Raw genomic sequence first — 21,897 nt, forward strand, 5'->3', positions numbered from 1 at the left:
TATCATCTCACAATTTCTGTGGACCCAGAGTTTGCACACAGTTTAGCAGGATGCCCTCCTTAGGCTGATCTCATAAATTGCAAACAAGGTGTTGGCTGGGCTGTGTTCTCATTCAGAGGTTCACCTGGGGAAGAACCCACTTCAGAGTTCATTCGGATTGTTGGCAGAATTCATTTCTTTGCAGCTATACGACTGAGGGCCCCAGCGTTTTGCTGGCTGTCACCTGGTGGACACCCTCAGGTCCTAGAGGCCACCTGCGTTTCTGGCAAATGGGCTTCTCCCGCATGGCCGCTTACTACATCAAGCCCTCAAGGAGAGTCTAGCTCTAGTCTGCTATAACGGAGTCTTCCACGACATGATATAACCACAACAGTGACATACCATTACTTTGACCATAATGTAACTTTATCACAGGAGTGACATCCCCTCACATTTGCTATTTTCTCTTGGTTGAAAGCAAGTCAGACGCTCAGCTTGTATTCCAGGGGTGGGGATTATACAATGGCACAGACACCAGCAGGCAGGAATCGAGCGGTCACCATAGAGTCTGTCTACCGCACCTATCTTCATGACCTTGCCATCTTGGGGGGAATACCAATTATTTTGTCAAATGTCCCCCCACTTGGTTTTTCTAATATTTTCATGATTGGAGTGAGGTCACGTATTTTTGGCAGTACCACAATGATGCTGTGTCCTTCTCTTCACACCGTAAGAAAGGGCCCATGATGCCAATGCCTTATTACTGGTGAGGTTAACCTTGAACACTTGATTAGACTGCTTTCTGCTGGGTTTCCCCACTGTAAAGTTACTATCTTTCCCTTTGTAGTCAATAGGCAGCGTGGGAAATATTTTGACACTACAAATCCTTTCTCTCCTCAAATTTTCACCCACTAGTGTCAGCATCTATCAGTTGATTGTGTCTGAAACAACTATTTCTGTGGTGTTTGCCTAATTGGCATTTTCTGTCTCCCTCTTCCCTTCTACACTCAACACCTGGAATTCTACCGTAAGGAAGAGCTGTCCCTTCTTCCCCAGGAAAAGATGTTTTAAACAGAACAAAGACGCAATAACCGTAAAGAAAGACCGGTTAAAATTAAGAACTTCTCTTCATTATAAGATATCATTAATAAAGTGAGTAAGAAGCTCTAGGCTAATGAAAGATATTCTTTCTTTTTCTGTCTCTGTACACACACACACACACACACACACACACACACACAGGCATACATATGCTTACATACACACACAAAGGACTTGTATTCAATATGTATATAATTCCTACAAATCAACAGGAAAATGGCAAAAAACAGACCCAAAAATGGACAAAAGATTTGAATACTTAGTAAGAGTATATCAAAATGGACAGTATCATATGAAAAGATATTACATAACCACTTATCAGAAAATGCTAATTAAAATCACAATGAGATACTACTGTGCATCTATCAGAATGGACTAAAATGAAAACGATTAACAATATCAAGTGACGGCCAGTTTGAAAAGTAACTATACTTTGCAGTGGAGAGTAAATGAAGTCAATCACTTCCGCCCATAAGTACATACCCAGGAAAACCGAGAACAGATGTCCACATGAAGCCTTGTACAAGAGTGTTCATAGAAGGTTTATTCCTAACAGTCAAATGCGGAAAACAACCCGTTGTCACAAGAATGGATAAACAAAGTGTGGTAAGGTGACACAAGGGAGTTGGCATAATGTGATCATATTGTGACAGGGCTGCTAGAGACAGAATGGTGTCTCTTCCTGTGAACTCCTAAAGCAGATCACCTGAATTTCTCCTAATGGCCTCTCACATAGTCTATCTTATTCCTACTTTGATTTCATTTCCTTACTGGATGACAAGTAATTTGAGGATAGCAACTATATCTTTTTGTCATTGTATTCCAACGAGTACAAGCATATGGATATATTGTAAATATCTGATATTTGACTCAAATTTCAAAACTAGAAATTTATCCTTAGGGAATGACTGTAAAAGGACATAAAGATCTATGCATAATGATGTTCACTATAGACTAATTTAGTTGGTAATCAAAAATTAGAAACATAATAGCTAAAGGTAGGCAACAGATTAAATTATGGGGAGAAGGGCTTGGGGGTCCTGAGAAGGACGATCCACCTGCATGACCTCACACACAATTCACAGATAATGTCACTGTTAGGCAGGACATTTCAGAAGAAGGAAAAGAAAGGGTCTCATAACTTTACAATTAAAGTGCATTTTATGAATAATGAGGATATACAAACTCACCTGAACTTTAAATTTTAGATGTGTAACAAAAATTCTTTTTGCTCTCAGTATCTTTTTTTTTTTTTTTTTAAGAGACTGGCAGCACTGGGAAAAGAGAAAGCAATCATGAGACATCAGGATTTTCTTGGATAGCACAGTAACTTCTAACACCAGTCCCACACACACAACCAGACTGGGAGTAGAAAGGCAGTGTTGACCTTCCCAGTATGTGAGAGGCCAGGATCACTGACGTCTCGGGTGGAATCTATCTCCAATTCACAGCATGTTCCTGGGGCCGGAGTTCTGGAAATGCTGTGGTTAGGAAACATGTAGGTGACCTCTAGGAGCTTCCAGGGGGGATCCTACTCCTACTCCTGGGACCTCATCAGGTCTTGCCAAAAGCCTGCCTTGGGGCCACATCGAGCTTCCAAAAAAAAAAAAAAAATCTCATCTCAAGATCAGATCTGTGTGACCTTGCTGTAATTCTCCATTCTTCCATTCTAAGGCCCCGAATCTGGCTTCCCTCTTTTATCTGCGGCCGTCCCCAAGTGGCTGTGAGGACACAGGGCGGAGGATCCGCGGAGCCTAGAGCCGTGCGTTCCAATGACAACCCACACGGCCACACAACCGTCGGTCACCCATAAGCCATGAAGTTAAATAAGCACAAATCAAGTATCTGTCACTGACATGCAAACGCAGACGACGTCACGGAGACACGCTGTCACACACACACACACACACACACACACACACACACACACACACGCATCTCAGGGGCACACAAATCTCTGCTGCTCGCGCAGACACAGGCCTGAGACTCCTGGCTCTACACGCCCTGTCATCTCCCGGATTGTTTTCTTCTGGAGAGCCTCTCATCCCCTCCGCGGGTTGCGTCCCGCTCTGGTCAGAGTGCGGAAGCCTCCGCTGATTTTTATCTTTGGATAGGTCTTACTCACCACGTAGGGACCACAGCTGTTTGGACACCGGAAAAGGTCTCAGGGGTCGAGGGGGATGCGAGCCCGGTGGCTTCTGGGAAATGCAGTCCAGCGGGAGCAGCCAGGCAGCAGGGAGCGGGCGGTGCCGGCGCCTGTGCTCAGAGTGCGCAGGCGCAGGCGTGCGCCTGCGCGCGGCTCAAGAGAAGCGGACCCGTGGAGGGCGGTGATCTCAGGTGGTCCCGCATGGGTGGAGAAGGCGAGTGGGATGTAAGTCCTGGCTGTAGGACGCGGAGCAAGGGCATGCGGACTCCCGGGCCTCGACCCTGCAGGCGGGAAGTGGAGGTAGCAGGCTCCTGGGTACCATAGTTCCTTAGGTGCGAGCTCTGTGAGGGGGCCTGGACTTTCGTCCTTCGCGCCCCAAGGGTGGCACCTGCGCCTGCAGTAGAGCCAGGACCACCGCGGGTGTTAAGTATGCGTTTGTTTTAAAGAAACAATGCCTCGGTGTGTGTAGGTGTGTTTGGGTTTTCATTCTCCGTGACACTGGAACCCACTGTGCGTCTGTACTGTGTGTGTGTGTGTGTGTGTGTGTGTGTGTGTGTGTGTGTGTGTGTGTGTATGTGTGTGTGTGCGCGCGCGCGCGCGCACGCGCGCGCTTGTGTTTTTGTGTGTGATTCAGACCTTGTTACTTTGGTTGCAAAAGTGGTTTGTTTTTCAGATTTTAAGGCTGTATAAAATTTATTAAGCCCTGTTCTTCCTTACGCCTACATCTCCGTCCCAAAATTCCTCGTGCCCAGTAAGTTGTCTTTCTATTAACGTCGACTCTGACTGACTTCTGTCCAAGAGGTGTCCTAGCAGGGCCAACTCATCCATGAGGCAAGGTGGCAAAATGCCTAGGGCCCACAATACTTTTGGAGGCCCACCAAAAAAAAATTCTTTTAAAATCAGAATTAAAAATGAACGTTTAGGTCAAAGCGGCCCTATTTCTTTCCATTTTTAAATACAATACTAAATACTTAAGTATGCATCTCCTATAGGGTGTAGCTCCTATAGTGGCTATAACTGTCCATTGTGAGTTGGGTTCTCTCAGACTCACTAGGTCATAACATTGTAGATGAAAGTGGTACATCTGGAATCAAGTATGATCAGGACCAGAGTGCACAAGCAAGCTACCTCAGTGTGTAACCCTGTTTCCATTTCATTCACCATGGTTGCATCAGCACCTCTCCCTCAGCTCATGTGTGTACATGGCTTCCTGGGGGATCATTTATGACCAGCAGATAGAAGAGGAGAAATCCTGAGTTTGATTTCATGTATGTGTTCATTCAATATGCAAGCCAGGAATAGATGGGCAGGATACCATCACCCCATTCAGGAGTGGCCCTGAAGAACAGTGACAAATGAAAATTCTCCCTGTGGAGTAGGAAATTTATCAGTCTATCTGGTGACCCACTTCGTGTGAAAGGATAAGTGACCTAAAGTTAGAACGTATATAAACTCATGTGCAGCGGTACATGGATTGTCAATTGGTAAGATATTTGAGAAGAACAGTATTAGAAGACCAAGGAAAAGGAGGTCTGAGGAAGAGGGTTGTGGAGAGACATGGTAGTAGGCATGAAGTGTATGTAAACAACCTTGTATTTCATGTTAGTACCCACCAGAGAGCATGTGTGAGCGACACCAGATCAGGTAGACAAAATGTTGCGGTCAGTTAATATCATTTAGTCTTGTCATGTTTTACTAATTGTGGCACTATGGTGGCAGGGATAGAAGCTACCTCTGGGCCAAACAACATGGGCTTTCATTTACCAAAAATGATGTAACTATTAATACCACCATATATTCAACTTGCTAGCAACAGAGACAAATTCGGAATCCCAGATATGACATAGTCCCTCAAGGAGACCAATCAACCATTTGGTGGCAAAGCAGAACTGCTTCCACACTGGACAGGAATTAACACATATTCTGATTATGGGTTTACCTTTCCTGTCCACAAATTCTTCAGCTAGCCCTAGCATATGAAGGCTTACAGAGCTTTTGACTGTTGTCATGGATCCCAATAACATTCCATCTAACCAGGAACCTACTTTTCTCTAAAGGAGATGCAGGAGTGGACTCATGACCGTATGTTCCACGGTATTATATATTATACCAACCAAAAACTGCCAACCGGATAAAGCATCAAAAGGCCCTTTGAAGACACAGCTAACATGCCAGGTTGGAGGCCATACTTTGCAAGGCTGGAATGCCATCCTCTAGGATACAGTAATCCTTTGAATAAAAATTAAGTGAAAAATATAAATTTATAAATCCCAGAAGTTCCATGAACTCTAAGAAGGATGAATAACAAAGAAAACTACAGGGAGGCACAACATAATAAAACTGTCTTAAAGCAAATATAAAGAGAGATTTGTGAAAGAAGATGTATAAATGACAAAAATGATTGCCGACTTGTCATTAAAAAATTGAAAGACTGAAGACAATTGAACAACATACTTACAGGGCTGAAAGAAAAGAAATAAAGAGTAACCCCAAATTATTCATCCAGTAAAAAATCCTTCAATAACGAGAGCCAAATGAAGATATTTTTAGATTAAAAAGAGAGTTTATCATCATCAGAAGACCTTAACTACAAAGAATGCTAAAGGAATTTCTGCAGGCCGAAGGGAAAGATATCAAATGAAAACATTTTTAGGAAGAAAAGAAGTATGCACAAAACAGTAAATGTGTGGGTTATCTTTTTTTTCCCCAGTGCCTTTAAAACACATGACTGTTTAAACAAAACTATAACATTTTGTTGTGTAATTTAAAACATATGTAAATGTAACATATTTAATAAGTTCAATATAAAGTATAAAAATAAATGGAACATTACAGGTGCAGCTAAGATAGATTAAGTCCACTACAGCCTATATTCCCCATGGATTACAATCAAACTCTGAGAAAAATACAAAGAGCAACTACCTGAGGGCTTTGAAAAGCAAATAATAGCAGGAAGATTAAGGAGGGAAGTCAAAACTTCAAGATCGATTAGTGTGGCATGGTGAATCCATTTATTATTATTATTATTATTATTATTATTATTATTACTACTACTATTACTATTCCCCCCTTTTATCTCCTGGCTTTAAACTAATGGTTGGCCAAATTGGGAAACACCTGAGAACAGAGAGGTAAAAATTCTGAGAGAAGCTTATCTTCTGACCCAAGCACTAGAAAAGAGGGCCCCTGTGACACTTGAGAGTATGGGGGGGGGGGGTAATCCCCTTTTTTTCTTTTTTTCCGCCCCTTTCCTGGTGCCTGCCCAAGGCCAGCACCATTGGTGGAACTGCACTAACGTCAGTGCATATGAAGTCGTGAGTTAAAACCCATTTCTCTAGATACAGGAACTGAGAAAAGAGCTTTTCTTATGTAGAGTGTGGGAGTAATGGCCAATGTATGTTTCACTTTCACCACTGTAACCCCAACATTGTCATCTGGTAGTGTAGAAATATGTGATAGGGTATGAGGCTAAAACTCTGATAGAATCTAATCTTTTGGTTCAAATAAACTTGAAAGAGGGCCTTTAGGATCCAAAGTTCAAGAGGAGATTGAGAAGAGGACATTGCTGAAGGAGACACTTTAGTTCTGTGGATGAACTGATAAAATTTGAGGGTCACCCATAAGCTGCACATTCACAGAATATACCCAAAGAAGTGCAGAAAAGACATTGCTCAGAACTCAACTAATTTCTAAGTGGCTTAGTGAATGACAGACCCAAACAGTATATTCAATATTTTGGAACCAACACATACAGAAAGTGAGGCAGACTTTGTGATTTGAACCTAATCCAGTTGATTGCCTGCTAAAACAAACAAAAAAAATTAATATACTCCAGAGATTTTAATAGGAACCACAGTCTCTTAATGTTTCATTAAAAATGTCTGGGAGGGCACCTGGGTGGCTTAGTTGGTTGGGCATGCGACTTTGGCTCAGGTCATGATCTTGTGGTTTGTGGGTTCGAGCCCCGCGTCAGGCTCTGTGCTGACAGCTCAGAGCCTGGAGCCTGTTTCGGATTCTGTGTCTCCCTCTCTCTCTGCCCTTCCCCATTCACGCTGTCTCTGTCTCAAGAAAAAAAAAATTTTTTAATATCTGGGATACAATCCAAAATTACCTGATACACAAGAGCCAGGAATATCTGACCAATTTCAAGGGAAAAGACAATTAAGAGATGCCAACCCCTAAATGTTCCAGATGTTTGAATTACCAAAGATTATTTTGTTACAATAATAAAGCAAGTATTATAACCATTTTCCATGAAGCAGAAGTAAACACTCTTGAAATGAATGGAAATATAAAAGTTCTCAGGAGAGAAATAACAACCATATTGAAATTTTAAAACTTTAAAATACAATGGCAAACTTAAAAATTCAAAGAGCATCATGGCAGATAGAGATGACGAAGGCAGCTCAGTAAACTTTAAAAGTGATCAGTAGAAAGTATCCAATCTGAAGTAGGAAAAGAAAAATTAGAAAAATCTCAACTGAGCCATAGTGACCTTTGGACCCGTATCAAAAAGCCTAATATACGTGTTGTTGGAATTCCAGAAGGAGAGAAGAAAGAGGTATAAGATAAATTTTGGAGGAATCGTAGTTGAAAACTTCTCCAGTTTTTCAGATTCAAAAGGACATTTTTCGGGGCGCCTGGGTGGCGCAGTCGGTTAAGCGTCCGACTTCAGCCAGGTCACGATCTCGCGGTCCGTGAGTTCGAGCCCCGCGTCGGGCTCTGGGCTGATGGCTCAGAGCCTGGAGCCTGTTTCCGATTCTGTGTCTCCCTCTCTCTCTGCCCCTCCCCTGTTCATGCTCTGTCTCTCTCTGTCCCAAAAATAAATAAACGTTGAAAAAAAATTTTTTTTAAAAACAAAAGGACATTTTTCATATTCAAACAACTCAATAAAACCCAAACATGTTATAATAAAAGAAAGTCACTGGACTTATAATAGTTAAACTATAAGAGAAGAGACCAAAGATAGATTTTTAAATTCTTAAAAGCTAGTAGGGGCGCCTGGGTGGCGCAGTCGGTTAAGCGTCTGACTTCAGCCAGGTCACGATCTCGAGGTCCGGGAGTTCAAGCCCCGCGTCAGGCTCTGGGCTGATGGCTCGGAGCCTGCAGCCTGTTTCCGATTCTGTGTCTCCCTCTCTCTCTGCCCCTCCCCCGTTCATGCTCTGTCTCTCTCTGTCCCAAAAATAAATAAAAAACGTTGAAAAAAAATTAAAAAAAAAAAGCTAGTAGAAAAAATTTTCACATTATAAATAAGAGAACAATGTTTCACATCACTGCATATTTCTGATTAGAAACTATGTATGTGAGAAGACAGTAGAACAACATTTTAAATATGCTGGAAGTAATGAATTGTCAATCCAAAATTCTATATCTGGGAAAAAAATTCAAATGTGAAGACAAAATGATGAAGGAAAACTAAGAATTAGTCACCAGCAGACCTACTGTAAAAGAAATGCAGATGAGAAATGATACTAGATGAAAAATCTCAGGAAGGAAAGCAAAGCAACAGAAATGGTAAAATTTAACTAAATATAATATGGTATTTCTCCATTTAAATTCTTTAAATATGCATGATGATTGAATAAAAAAATCAATGTCTGGTATGATTTTTTTAAATAATAAGTTTTTTTTTTCATTTAATTTTAGAGAGCATGAGTGGGGGAGGGACAGAGAGAGAGAGAGAGAGATTGAGAATCTCAAGCAGGCTACATGCTCAGTGTGGAGCCCAAGGTGGGGGTCAATCCCATGACCCTGGGATCACAACACAAGCTGAAATCAAGAATTGGATGCTCAACTGACTGAGCCACCCAGATGCCCCCTGGTATGATTTTTCAATGTAGATACATATAATACATATGGCTGCTATACCATAAAGAGAGATGACAGAAGGACCTGAAGGAAGGTTGTAAAGTTTCCATGTTTTATGTCAAGTCATAAAATATTTACTCAAAGTAGTATGCAAAAGTTTATACACACACACACACACGAGTTTGTGATTATATATATATATATATATGTATATATTTCCCAGACCAACACTAAAATAAGTGAACAAAACAATAAAACACCAAACCAAAGTAATAGACTAAAAAGACAATATATAAATAAAAATGGAATACCCAAAAATACGCAAACAATGCAGAAGAAGATAGAAAACGTGGAGCATAGAAACAGAAAAGGACAGAGAATAATAAAATGGTAACCCAAATCAAACCATATCAATAATTAAAGTCTAAATATACTGAGTAAAAGGAATGTTTGTCATATGGTACATAAAGCCATGACTCAACTGTGCTGTCTTCAGAAAAATCACTTTCAGGGGAGCTAAGATGGCAGCATAGTAGGAGGAACCTAGGCTTGCTTCTTCCCTCGAACATAGCTAGATAACTACAAATCATTCTGAAAACCTGGAGTGCCTGCGTGGCTCAGTCAGTTTAGTGTTAGGCTCAGGTCATGATCTCATGGTTTGTGAGATCAAGCCACACATGTCGGGATTCTTTTGGGATCCTGTTTCTCCCTCTCTGCCCCTCTCCTGCTCTCTCTCTCTCTTTCTCTCTCTCTCTCTCTTCCTCTCTCTCTCTCTGTCTCTCTCTCTCTCAAAATAAATAACTTTTAAAAAATCATTCTGAATACCCAAGAGATCAACCCGAGGACTGATAGAACAAACTGCACAACTAGAGGGAGAGAAGAGACCACATCAAGGAAGATAGGAAGTGTGGAGACATAGTTTGAGGTGGGGGGAATTGGATCATGGGTACTGTGGAGGGGAAGGAACCCTGGCTACAGAGGAAGGTGAGAGAAAGTGGAGTGCACAGAGGTAGGCCCAAAGAGAACACTTCCCCAAAGCCATTGGCTAGGAAAATTAGAAGGGCTGGTTTTCCTGAGTTTTTGCAATGAGCAGAGCTCAAATACTGGAATTTTAGAGGTCTGTGGCTGGAATTCTAGGCTGGGATGGAGGCCTGAGGGCACTGCCCTACTCCGGGAGAAAAGGCAGACAAGCAACCCCAGGGCAGATGGTGCTATCTGAGGATCACCTAAGGCGCATGGGAGAGACTGTTCCCTCTCTTTGGAGTGCATCTGTGAGAAGTCGCATTGCCTCTCCAGGGACAAAAGATCCGGTGGGTGGCATTTCCCTCCTCCACCCCTCAGCATAGGTGCAAAGACACCTACTGAGGATGGCTAACCTGGACACTGGCTGTTTAGCCTGCTTTGCTCCAAATCTCATAGCCCTGCACTATGGCATGACTGCCATTCTGAGTCAAACCTGCATCAGTCCCAGGCTGGTGAGAACCTCTCCTGGAAGAGCAGTGCAAGTCACTGCCACACCAGGTCCCTAAAGTTTGGAGTTATAAAAGTCAGCAGGCTTGGGGCACCTAGGTGGCTCAGTTGGTTAAGCATCCAACTCTTGATTTTGGCTCAGGTCATGATCTCACAGTTCATGGGTTCCAGCCCTGAGCTGGGCTCTGTGATACTGCATGGAGCCTGCTTGGGATTCTCTCTCTCCCTCTCTCTCTCTGTGCCTCCCTTGAGCTTTTGCTCTCTCTCAATATAAATAAATAAACTTAAAAACAAAAACAAAGCAGGTTTGGCTGGGAGAGAGCCCAAAGTGTATTGACCTGCCTCAGGCAAGGCAAGCAACCCAGAGACAGTGTGAAAACAGCGATCTGAAAAATGCCTAGGATGCACAAGGGGAAATTATTTGCTCTTCTGGGAGGGCTTTCTTGAGAGCAGCAAGCACAGTCATCCATCTCCAGACACAAAAGAGCTGGCTGGTGCCATTTCCCTCCATTGCATAAACAAATCAGTAAACAGCACAGCACCAACACTGGCTGCTTAATCTGCTTACACCAAGTCCTTCCCTTTTGTGTTCTGCTGGTACTGATTTTCTACAGCAAGTGTGCCTTAGGACAAGCACAGTGGGTCCCTTCCCAAGAAGACCAGCACAAACCCCTGCACACACCATGTCTGCTGACCACAGGGTTTTATAAAGTTTCCGTTCTAGTGGAAATAACATCAGGTATCATTTAACAAGCAGATGAGAGCACAGCTAGTTAAAAGTCACCACATTCTGGCCAAGGTCCAAACACTCCCCACTGTAGGCAAGCAGACCTGAGGGAGTGGCCAAAACACAGCAGCAGAGTGCATGTGGCACACACCAGAGACACTTCCTGAAGTGCCAGGACCTAGAAATTATATGACCTCTTCTTCATAAAGCCATTACTCTCAGGAGCAGGAGGCATAACAGAATTTTCTAACACAGGGAAGAAGACAGAGACCTAGACAAAATGCCAAGATGGAGGAATTCATCCCAAAAGAAAGAATAAGGAAAGGTCATAGCCAGAGACCTACCAAACAGATACAAATAATATCCCTGACACAGATTTTAAAACAACAATCATAAGGATACTTGCTGGTTTTGAGAAGATCATGGAAGACATCGGGGACAGTCTTACTGCAGAGATAAAAGAGCTAAAAACCAACGAGGCATAGGGGTGCCTGGGTGGCTCAATTGGTTAAACATCTGACTCTTGGTTTCAGCTCAAGTTATGATCTCATGGCTCGTGAGTTCAAGCCCTGCATCGAGCTCCGCATTGACAGCGCAGAGCCTGCTAAGGATTCTCTCTTTCCCTCTCTCTCTGCCCCTCCCCCACTCGTGGTCTCTCTCTCTCTCTCTCTCTCTCTCTCTCTCTCTCAAAATAAATAACCATTAAGAAAAACCAATCAGGCAGAAATGAAAAATGCAATAACTGATATTTGAAACCAGCTGGATGTAATGACCACTGGGATGGAAGAAGCTGAAGAACAAATAAATGATATAGAAGATAGAATTATGGAAAATAATAAGGCTGAACCGAAGAGAGAAAGAAGAATGATGGATCGTGAGAGTAGACATAGAACTCAATGACTCCATCAAACATAACAGCATTCATATCATAGGAGTCCCAGAAGAAGAATAAAAGAGAAAGGGGACAGAAGGTTTTCTTTGAAGAGATTATAGCTGAAAAATCCCCTAATCTCAGGAAAGAAACAGACATACAAATCCAGGAGGCACAGAGAACTCCCATCAAAATAAACAAAAACAGGCCAAGACATACTGTAGTTAAATTTGCAAAATATAGTGATAAATAAAAATTCCTAAAAGCAGCAAGACAAAAGAAGTCCCCAACTTATAAGCAAAGACCCAGAAGGCTAGCAACAAATCTCTCTACAGAAACTTGGCAAGCCAGAAGGAAGTGGCATGATATATTCAGCATGCTGAATGGGAAAAATCTACTGCCAAGAATACTCTAGCCATCAAGGCTATCATTCAGAATAGAAAGAGAGATAAAGAATTTCCCAAAGAAAAACTGAAGGAGTTCCTGACCACTAAACCAGCCCTGCAAGAAATACTAAAGAGGACTCTTTGAGTGGGAAGGAAAGACCCAAAGTGACAAAGACTGGAAAGGAATAGAGAAAATCTCCAGAAACAACAACAAAATAAGAAATAAAATGGCACTAAATATGTATCTATCAATAATTAATCTGAATGTAAATTGACTAAATGGTCCAATTAAAAGACATAGAGTATCAGAATAGGTAAAAAACAAAAACAAGACCCATCTATATATTCCCACAGGAGTCTCATTTTAGACCTAAAAACACCTGCAAATTCAAATTGAGAGGATAGAGAAATATTTATCATGAAAATGGTTGTCAATAGAAAGCCAGAGTACCAATACTTCTATCAAACAAACTAGATTTTATTTAAAAAAATTAATGTTATTTATTTTTGAGAGCAAGACAGAGCATGAGACCAATACCCCAAATATATAAAGAACTCATACAACACAACAACCACAACAACAATAACTAATATGATTTATAAAAATGGACAGAGGAACTAAACAGACGTTTTTCCAAAGAAGACATCCAAATGGCCAACATGTACATGAAAAGATGCTCAACATTGCTAATCATCTGGAAAGTGCGGATCAAAACCACATAGATATCATCTCACACATGTTAGAATGGCTATCACAAAGAAGACAAGAGATAACAGGTGTTGGTAAAGATGTGGAGGTAAGGGAACCCTTGTACATTGTTGGTGAGAATATAAATTGGTTCAGCCACTATGGAAAACAATATGAGGTTCCTAAAAAATTATAAATAGAAGTACCATATGATACAGCAATTTTACTTCTGGAGATTTAACCAAAGGAAATGAAATAGGAGTTTTAAGAGATACATGCACTCCCATGTTTCTTGCAGCCAAAGTATGGAAACAATCCAACTGTCTGTCAACAAATAATTTGTGGTATATATACAGTGGAATATTATTCAGCCATGAGAAAGAAGGAAACGCTGCTGTTTGGGACAACATGGATGGACCTTTAGGGCATTATGCTGAGTGAGATATGTCAGAGAAAGACAAATACTGTATGATATATCATATGTGGAATCTAAAAAGGGCAAATTCATAAAAGCAGAGAATTCGATGGTTACCTCTGATGGTTACCAGAGGCTGGGGGGGTGGGAGAATTGGGGATATGCTGTTTGGAATATACAAACTTGGAAATAGTAGATGAAGAAATCCTGTAGAGCGAATGCACAGCATAGTGATTATAGTTAACAATAACTGTATTATAAACTTCAAAGTTGCTAAAAGATTAGATATTAATTGTTTTCATCACAAAAAAGAAATGACTAAGGGAGGTGACAAGTGAGGTAGGTGGTAATCACATTACAATATGTAAATGTATCAAATCAACATGTTTTACACCTTAAACTTATACAATATATATGTCAGTTACATTTCAATTAAATAGAGCAAAAATTATATATGATTCCTTAATTTGAACTCAAAGAGTTTTTAAAAAGACATTGTATAGGGTGGACCCTATTCTATATTTCCTCCAATTCCCTGCCAACGCAGGAAAAAATTCCTAACGTCTTTCCTAAAGCGAAGGTGAAGCGGAAAAGTTTGCTGCTTCTGTTTTATATCCTGTTGGATGGTTGCATCTCCTTTTTAATGGTTTCTTGGTCACAGGTGAATCCAGGCCCATGTAATAACGACTTGAGTGCAGCTCAGGCGTCACTTTTCTGATCTCTGTTTTTACCTAACCCATAGCACGCCTTTGCAATTATTTTACTTTTGTTTCTCATATTTCCAACTATGTCACGTATGATAGGGAGGAGTGAGGGAAAAAATAGGCCAACAAAGTTCCACAAACACCGAAGGGCTTATTTAGACTTCACCTGCTAATTCAAAAGGAAATTGCAGGCAGGCGGGAAGCTCAGCCCTTCAGAGGATTCTGGGATGTGTAGTCCACACGCTTTCTGGGATTGGGACACTTCCGCTTCGGGAAAGCGCGGATGTCTTTGCTCCGCTCGAGAAATAAGAGCGTATAAAACAGTGCTCCGCATTTTCGGAGGCATTTCTGCCACCTGGGGTTAAGAATGAGAAGCTCTTTCCTTTCGTGGACTCTGGGAATTGGATTCAGGCTGTGGGTCTCGGAGCCGGCTTCTCAGTCTCACACGGAGGCGGGACAGGGCCTCGGGTTGCTCTCGGGGATGCTGGGAAATGTAGTCCAGGAGCTCCGCGTTGTTGGAGGTATTTCCGCTGCGGGAGGTTAAGATCGCGGCCTTCATTTCTCTCGGGGAGGTGAGTGATACCCGCGACCCCGCGACTTCTTTTAACTTTTGATCTGGTAGTGGAATCAGCCGCGCCACGCCCTCGGTCCCGGGGGAGGAAAAGCCTCGGCCAACGGCAGAGAGCAAGGTTAAGGGACGGGGGCGGCCGCTTGCCTTCCCCTCCCCTCGCCGTAGCCTGTGCGTTTGGGGCGGTTCGCGAGTCTCCCCCTCCCCCGGCCTGGAGGCGGACCTAGATCCGCAGGGTTTGAGGGTCTTCCAGCTCCCCGCTGCCCTGCCCGGCTCACCTTCCGCACGCTGTGTCACTTCCTAGAACTTAATCTTTCTGTGCCTCAGTTTGCTTTTTTTTTAAGAAAAAAATTTTTAATGTTTATTTATTTTTGAGACAGAGACAGAGCATGAACGGGGGAGGGGCAGAGAGAGAGAGGGAGACACAGAATCGGAAGCAGGCTCCAGGCTCTGAGCCATCAGCCCAGAGCCGGATGCAGGGCTCGAACTCACGGACCGCGAGATCATGACCTGAGTTGAAGTCGGAAGCTCAACCGACTGAGCCACCCAGGCGCCCCTCAGTTTGCTTTTTTTGCAAACGGTGATATTACGAGTACCTACTTTACACATTTGTTTTGAGAATTAATGGTATAATACAAGTAACAGGTTTAGAGCTATTCAGCGGTGTGGCAAGGTGTTAGCTGTGAATATACACTCTGTGATAGTGATCAGGAAGGTATGTCTCTGGAAGCTTTTCGAAGTGGCCCTGGCCCTTCTTTCTGATCCGTATGGGAAAGGAGGCTGAGCCTGGACTACTTCTGACTCGTTTAATAAGAAAGTGCGTCACCCCCGGATTATCTTCTGCGGTTTTAACAGGGCCACCGACAAGATCATAGTATCTCGGCCTCCTTTCTTTCCGCTTTCTTGACTTCTAAAAGAGGGCTCCTGGCAGCAAAGCCCCACCGAGACGGAACTTAACATTCCTCTTCCTTTTCTGCGGTGGTAGAAGATATTTCATTCATTAGCAAAATGTTTCCGTTACAAGGGTGCTCAGTTAAACAGTTGGGAAAATCTGTAGAATATGTACAGGGCACAAATGATGGTCATAATGATTAAACGTTGAGCGCTAAGTGTCATCCTAAGGGCTTTATAAAAATTAACACATACAGTTTCCACAAAGCCCTTATGAAGTGAATAATGTTATTACCTGTATTTTACAGCTGAGGAAATGGAGGCAGAGGAGCATAAGTTACTTACCATATGTCACACTGCTAGTAGGAACAGTGGGATTTGAGCGCAAGGTGTGTGTTCCTTATGTCTGCGGATAGATATCCTTGGTCCCAAAGTGTAAAGTCCCCAAGTTGGAATTAGGACACAAAATAGAAATATATGCTAGGTAAGTATTTAACTATAGGAAACTGCCTGCAGAAGAGTCATTCGGGATCAAGTTGTGGAGTTTCATTGGACTTTTATTGCAGTGGAATTTGAAATCAGCATTTGTGAGTTTGGACTTCTTTATAAAATTTTGGAAGCATTCTCATTTAGTTTTATTTCAGAGAGTATTTGTAATTCATGTTCTCATTATGGGAGATATGCACACTCAGGGGCGCCTGGGTGGCTCAGCGTGTTAAGCTTCTGACTTTGGCTCTGGTCATGATCTCACAGTTGGTGAGTTCGAGCCCCACCTCAGGCTCTCTGCTGTCAGCACCCAGCCTGCTTTGGATCCTCTGTCTCCCTCTCTCTCTGCCCCCCCCCCCCCCCCCCCGCTCATTCTCTGTCTCAAAATGAACAAATAAATACATAAAGAATATAGGCACACTTACTGTAGGGAATTCAGAAAATACAGAATATATAAAGCATTAAGAATAACTAAAAAAAAAAAAAACCTCATAGTACTACAAAATAGACAGTGTTTAACATTTTAATGCACTTGTGTTTAGTAGTTTTTAAATGTGTATTTATTTTATGAAATTGTTATCACACTATTCATAGTTACTACCTTAAGTCTTTACTATGAAAATTTCCAAACGTACCCAAAGTGTAATGTAATGAACTCCTATGTAACCATCCCCCTGATTCAGTCCTTGCTAATTTTGTTGCTTCTCTGCTTCCCATGTACACATTTTGTTCTTCTTGAGTATTTAAAAAAAATTTTTTTAATGTTTATTTTTGAGAGACAGAGACAGAGCAGGAGCAGGGGAGGGGCAGAGAGGGAGGGGGAGACAGAGTCAGAAGCAGGCTCCAGGCTCTGAGCTGTCAGCGCAGAGCCTGATGTGGGGCCCAAACTCACAAACCACAAGAGATCATGAGCTGAGCCACCCAGGCGCCCCTCTCCTTGAGTATTTTATTTTATTTATTTATTTTAAAATATATAACTCTTGATTTATTTTTTGTCTCCTGTTGGCTGTAGGGACCACTGTTTCCTGGACCTCATCATACTTTATTCAGAGTGCCTAGCATGAGGTGATCAGAGAAGAGTTATTCAGTGAGTGTGATTCACATAGCATTCCAAAAGGGAGCCGCAGCCTGGGATTACAGGACAAAATAGAAAGATAATCTGGGTAGTTGGGTGACTCAGTCAGTTAAGCGTCCGACTTTGGCTCAGGTCATGATCTCACAGGTCATGAGTTCAAGCCCTGCATGGGGCTCCACTCTGTCAGCTTCAGATTCTGTCTCCCTCTCTCTCTGTGCCCCTCCCCCACTCATGCTCTCTAACGTTCTCAAAAATAAATAAACGTTAAAAAAAAAAAAAAGAAAGATAATCTCTATCCACATTCGTTGTCTTTTATCTCACTTGGGGTGGGCTATAGAATACATCAGTGCAGAAGTTGATGTACAATTATGCATAATATGTCATGATCTAAAACAGATGTCCTTAGAAACAAATCGGTGTTAATGTTTCGGTTTTTGTTTGTTGCGTGGAGATCATTAGGGGGGCGATTGGAATAGCTAACATTTGTTGGGCAGCTCTCATGACTTGGAGAATTTCTAACGCTTTACACGTGTTAACTCACTTATTTTTCACTACAATGCCATCATTATTATTCGCATTTTAATGGTGAATAGACAGGCAGAGACAATTGAATAAATGACCTGGTGGCACAGTTGGCGGGAAGCAGAACCAGGGTCAAAGTTAAGCAGCAAGGTTTGAAACCCAGCTCAAGCACTCTGTGACTGGATAACCTTGGGCACATTATTTAACTTCTGCGTGCCTCACTTTTCTAACCGGTCCAGTAGGGATAGCAGTACCTCCCTCCTAAGGCTTTTGTGAAAATTAAGAGCCATCTATGTGGGGTCCCTGGGTGGCTCAGTTGGTTGGGTGTCAGACTCTCGATTTCAGCTCAGATCATGATTCCAGGGTTGTGGAATCGAGCCCCATGTTAGGCTCCACGCTGAGTATGAAGCCTGCTTGAAATTCTCTTTCTCTCTCCCCCTCTCCCCCTTTCCCCTGCTTGTTCTCTCTCATGCTCTTTCTAAAATTAAAAAAAAAGGGGGGGGGGCGCCTGGGTGGTTCAGTCAGTTGAGCATCTGACTTCGGCTCAGGTCACGATCTCACGGTTGATCAGTTTGAGCCCCACATCAGGCTTCGCGCTGCTGGCGCAGAGCCTGCTTCAGATTCTCTGTCTTCCACTTTCCGTGCCCCTCCCCTGCTAATGCTTTCTCTCTCCCTCTAAATAAACATTAAAAAATTATCTTAGGGGCACCTGGGTGGCTCAGTTGATTGAGCGCCGCACTTCGGCTCTGGTCATGATCTCATGGTTCGTGGGTTCGAGCCCCGTGTCGGGCTCTGTGCTGACAGCTCGGAGCCTGGGGCCAGCTTCAGATTCTGTGTCTCCCTCTCTCTCTGCCCCTTCTAGGCTCACACTCTGTCTCTCTCTCTCAAAAATAAATAGACGTTAAAAAAAATTTTTTTTAATTATTTTAATTAAAGATTTAAAAGAGCTATGCTATGTAAAGTGCTTGAAATAGTGCTTGGCATGTTGTAAATCCTCCATGTGTTACAGACTGAAGTTATCTTACCATTATAGATGACTTTACAACATGGAAAATGCAGCCAGTTATTGAAAGGGCAAAAGGAGATTTTAAGGTATTCGTTTTTTTCATGCACCTTCTGCCTTCACTACTTCGGTTCTGTCATTCAGCTGAACAGAAATGGTTAGCTTCTGTAATAACCGTTGGTTAAGCTTGCAACTGACACGAATCTGCTGTCTTTTGAACCTAGAGAGTCCCTGGGAGATGGTTATGTGGTCTCTGTTGCTTTAAAAAGGTTCAAGTCTGCAGTATCCAATATGGCAGCCGTCAGGCACATGTGACAGTTGAGCACTCGAAATATGTCTGGTGCTGAGATGTGCTGTAAGTATAAACCATAAAATGGGTCAGGAATTTTTATAGCAATTGCAGATTCAAGTGGTAATATTTCGGGTATATTGGGTTAAATAAAACATACTGTTTAAATTAAGCCCATTTGGGAGCACCTGGGTGGCTCAGTTGGTTGAGCGTCCGACTTGGTCATGATCTCGCGGTTTGTGAGTTCGAGCCCCACGTTGGACTCTGTGCTGAAAGCTTGGAGTCTGGAGCCTGCTTCGAATTCTGTGTCTCCTTCTCTCTCTGCCCCTCCCCCACTCATGCTCTGTCTCTCTGTCTCAGAAATCAATAAACATTAAAAAAAAAATTAAAAGTAAATAAATAAAACCCATCTGCTTCTTACATTTTTTTAACATGGCTACTAGAAACATTTGAACTACACGTGGGGGCACCCGGGTGGCTCAGTCAGTTAAGCTTCTGACTCTTGATTTGAAGAGTCATGATCCCACAGTTTGTGAGTTCAGGCCCTGCGTCGGGCTCTGCGCTGACAGTGTGCAGCATGCTTGGGATTCTGCCTCCCTCTCTCTCTGCCTCTCCCCTGTTCTCTCTCTTCTCTCTCTCTTTCTCTCTCTCAAAAATAAATAAATAAATATTTTAAAAATAAAAAAATAAATTACACATAGAGCTTGGATTACGTTTCTATTGGGCGGCGCTGATTTCAATAGAACCTCCATTTTCACTCTGGGGATCTGCCTGCAGGGGCATCTTACAACGGAGAGAAGCAGGGATTTGGGAAAGCAGGAGGCCTGGGTGCCAGGTCTCACTTGACTTTCTGGGTGCCCTTGGGCAGTACAGAGAACTCCATGAGAGGCAGAATAGAATAATACAGTGGTTCTCAAACTTTGGTCATAGCAAAATCACGTTAGGGAACTCGATGCTGTCCTGCTCACTCCCTGTTCACGCTGTGTAGGAAGGAGAGTCCTTGTCCTGTGTAGGGTGAGATGCTGAATGGGTGACACGTGACACCGGGGAGGCGAGATGGGCAGCAGCTTACCCGCAGCCTTGTGGGGAGGACACTGCGTGTCCTACAGGGCCATCCAGGGGCCGGCACTCAGGAACAGAGCGAACCAGCAGGGGCCAGGGAGGTGGGTTTTGTAGTGACGAGGTACGGTGACCCTGGGCTCCTGCAGGAAGATGTGGCCAGCCTGTCTGGATAAGTTCACAAGCTGGAAGGGAGGTGAGACCTGTTAGGTTGATGACTGAGTAGTGTGCAGCTGGTCCGGTTAGTAGGGGGAATTGTGTCGGGTCTTAAGTTATAAAGGTGATTGAGTGACAACATGGAGAGGTTGATGCCATTGAGAAAGAAGGTTTTTAATTCAGTTCCGCCAGAAACGAGAGACACAGCCTGCCACACAGGACCACATGAAGCCTGTCACACGCAGGGTCGGGAAGCAGAGAGGGCCTGGGCTCTGCCTTTATGACGATCGTGACAGGAAGTAACTCCGTGGAGACACCCACCTGGGGTACCAGTGAAAATAGGCTGGGCTCAGTGGTTGGGGGAATTATATGACTCCTGCGTGCCCTCAGGAAGCTGGCTTTGGTTGACAGGCTGGCCTTGGGATTCAGCAGACTTATGCAGAGGTTAGGAATACCAGATGTCAAATAGCCAGTATAGAACCTAAAACCCTGGTTGATACATAGGGGGAGTAGCTGGGGTGGGAGCCTTTCCCCCCAGGGTCAGGGCCGTATCTGGAGACAGCAGAGGAACTCCTGGCTAGGCCTTTGGGCCCCAGGAAGCTCAAAGATGTCCAGGCAGCACATGGAATTTCAGGCCCTACAATTCAGTTGCATACTGGAGTTTGAGAACCACTACACAAATAGGACAAGGGCCTGGGCCTAGGCGACCTGCTGCCTGGGTTCTTTAGTGCCTGGTTCAGTGTCCTGACTGGCCAATGAAACTGTGGCCTGGGACAGTGGGAGGGGTGTAGAAATGCACCTGTCAGCCGCCCATGCCAGACCCGAGTTGATTAGTTGTGGCTGAGGCCTGAACCTTTTTGTTTGTTTGTTTTAAAGTTCCTTCTGAGTCTACTATGCTGCCTGAGTTGAGAACCAAGGTCTGAGTAGTAGATGAGGCTCTGGGTGAAAATCTTGACCCTTCCGTAGGGCACTGGTTAATCATGAGCCAAGCTACTTCTCTGTGCTCCATGTTCTTTATCTGTGAAATGGGGATAATCATTGTCTCAGTTTCTAGATTTGTGAAGATCAAGTGATGTAGTGCATGTAAAGCTTTCACGTAAGTAGTGCCTTGGTAGGTAGTAGGTCAGTTGCTGTGTCAGTTGCTGGAACTATTACTGGGAGTATTTTTATGAATGGTGTGGGGTTTCCTTGTGGGTAAAATTAGGTGCTTAGAGTTGCTCTTGGAGTGCTTTCTGATCTTAACAAACCTTGATTCTGATCCTGTTGTTAGAACCCTAGAGAAAGAGAAGTTTGCAATTTGTGTTTACTTTCTTTAACTTTTTTGCTCTTAGGCAACAGGGCAGTCTGTTGTAGTTAGTAGAAAAGGTGGAGGTGAAAACCTCGAGTCCTGAATCTGATGGAAAATATCTGGAGGGCTGGGTTTGGTTTTTTTTTTTTTTTTAATGTTTTATTTATTTTTGAGAGAGAGACACAGAGTGCAAGGTCGGGGGGAGGCAGAGAGAGAGGGACACACAGAATCCACAGCAGGCTCCAGGCTCTGAGCTGTCAGCCCA

The 21,897-nt window shown here is 43.2% G+C and overlaps 2 protein-coding genes and 1 long non-coding RNA gene across 10 annotated transcripts in view; 2 read left to right on the forward strand and 1 right to left on the reverse strand.

Annotated features, from left to right (window-relative positions):
- ZNF404 (zinc finger protein 404) overlaps nucleotides 1-7,089 on the reverse strand; it is a 29,725-nt gene extending 22,636 nt beyond the window's left edge. Inside the window, exons 1-2 of one of the 4 annotated variants that reach the window (XM_047834859.1) lie at nucleotides 7,078-7,089; nucleotides 2,271-2,656 (exon numbers count right to left, since the gene is read on the reverse strand). In XM_047834859.1, coding sequence (XP_047690815.1) covers nucleotides 2,271-2,384 — 114 coding nt within the window. In that variant the 5' untranslated portion in view covers nucleotides 2,385-2,656; nucleotides 7,078-7,089. Of the gene's footprint in view, nucleotides 1-2,270; nucleotides 2,657-3,205; nucleotides 3,325-7,077 lie in introns of those variants that run through there. The other 3 variants (XM_047834860.1, XM_047834862.1, XM_047834861.1) reach the window with 3 other exon arrangements.
- Nucleotides 3,353-5,904, forward strand: LOC125152686 (uncharacterized). Its single transcript, XR_007147267.1, has 2 exons — nucleotides 3,353-3,451; nucleotides 5,284-5,904. It is a non-coding gene; the product is annotated as an uncharacterized LOC125152686 (long non-coding RNA).
- Nucleotides 7,090-14,801: 7,712 nt separating the features above from the next.
- Nucleotides 14,802-21,897, forward strand: part of ZNF45 (zinc finger protein 45) — a 31,453-nt gene continuing 24,357 nt past the window's right edge. The window contains exon 1 of one of the 5 annotated variants that reach the window (XM_047834947.1): nucleotides 14,802-14,867. The gene's annotated coding sequence lies outside the window, so the exon portion shown is untranslated. Of the gene's footprint in view, nucleotides 14,868-17,272; nucleotides 17,328-19,078; nucleotides 19,196-21,897 lie in introns of those variants that run through there. The other 4 variants (XM_047834952.1, XM_047834951.1, XM_047834950.1 and 1 more) reach the window with 4 other exon arrangements.

This window comes from Prionailurus viverrinus, chromosome E2 (genome assembly GCF_022837055.1).
Source record: "Prionailurus viverrinus isolate Anna chromosome E2, UM_Priviv_1.0, whole genome shotgun sequence".
NCBI lineage: Eukaryota > Metazoa > Chordata > Mammalia > Carnivora > Felidae > Prionailurus > Prionailurus viverrinus.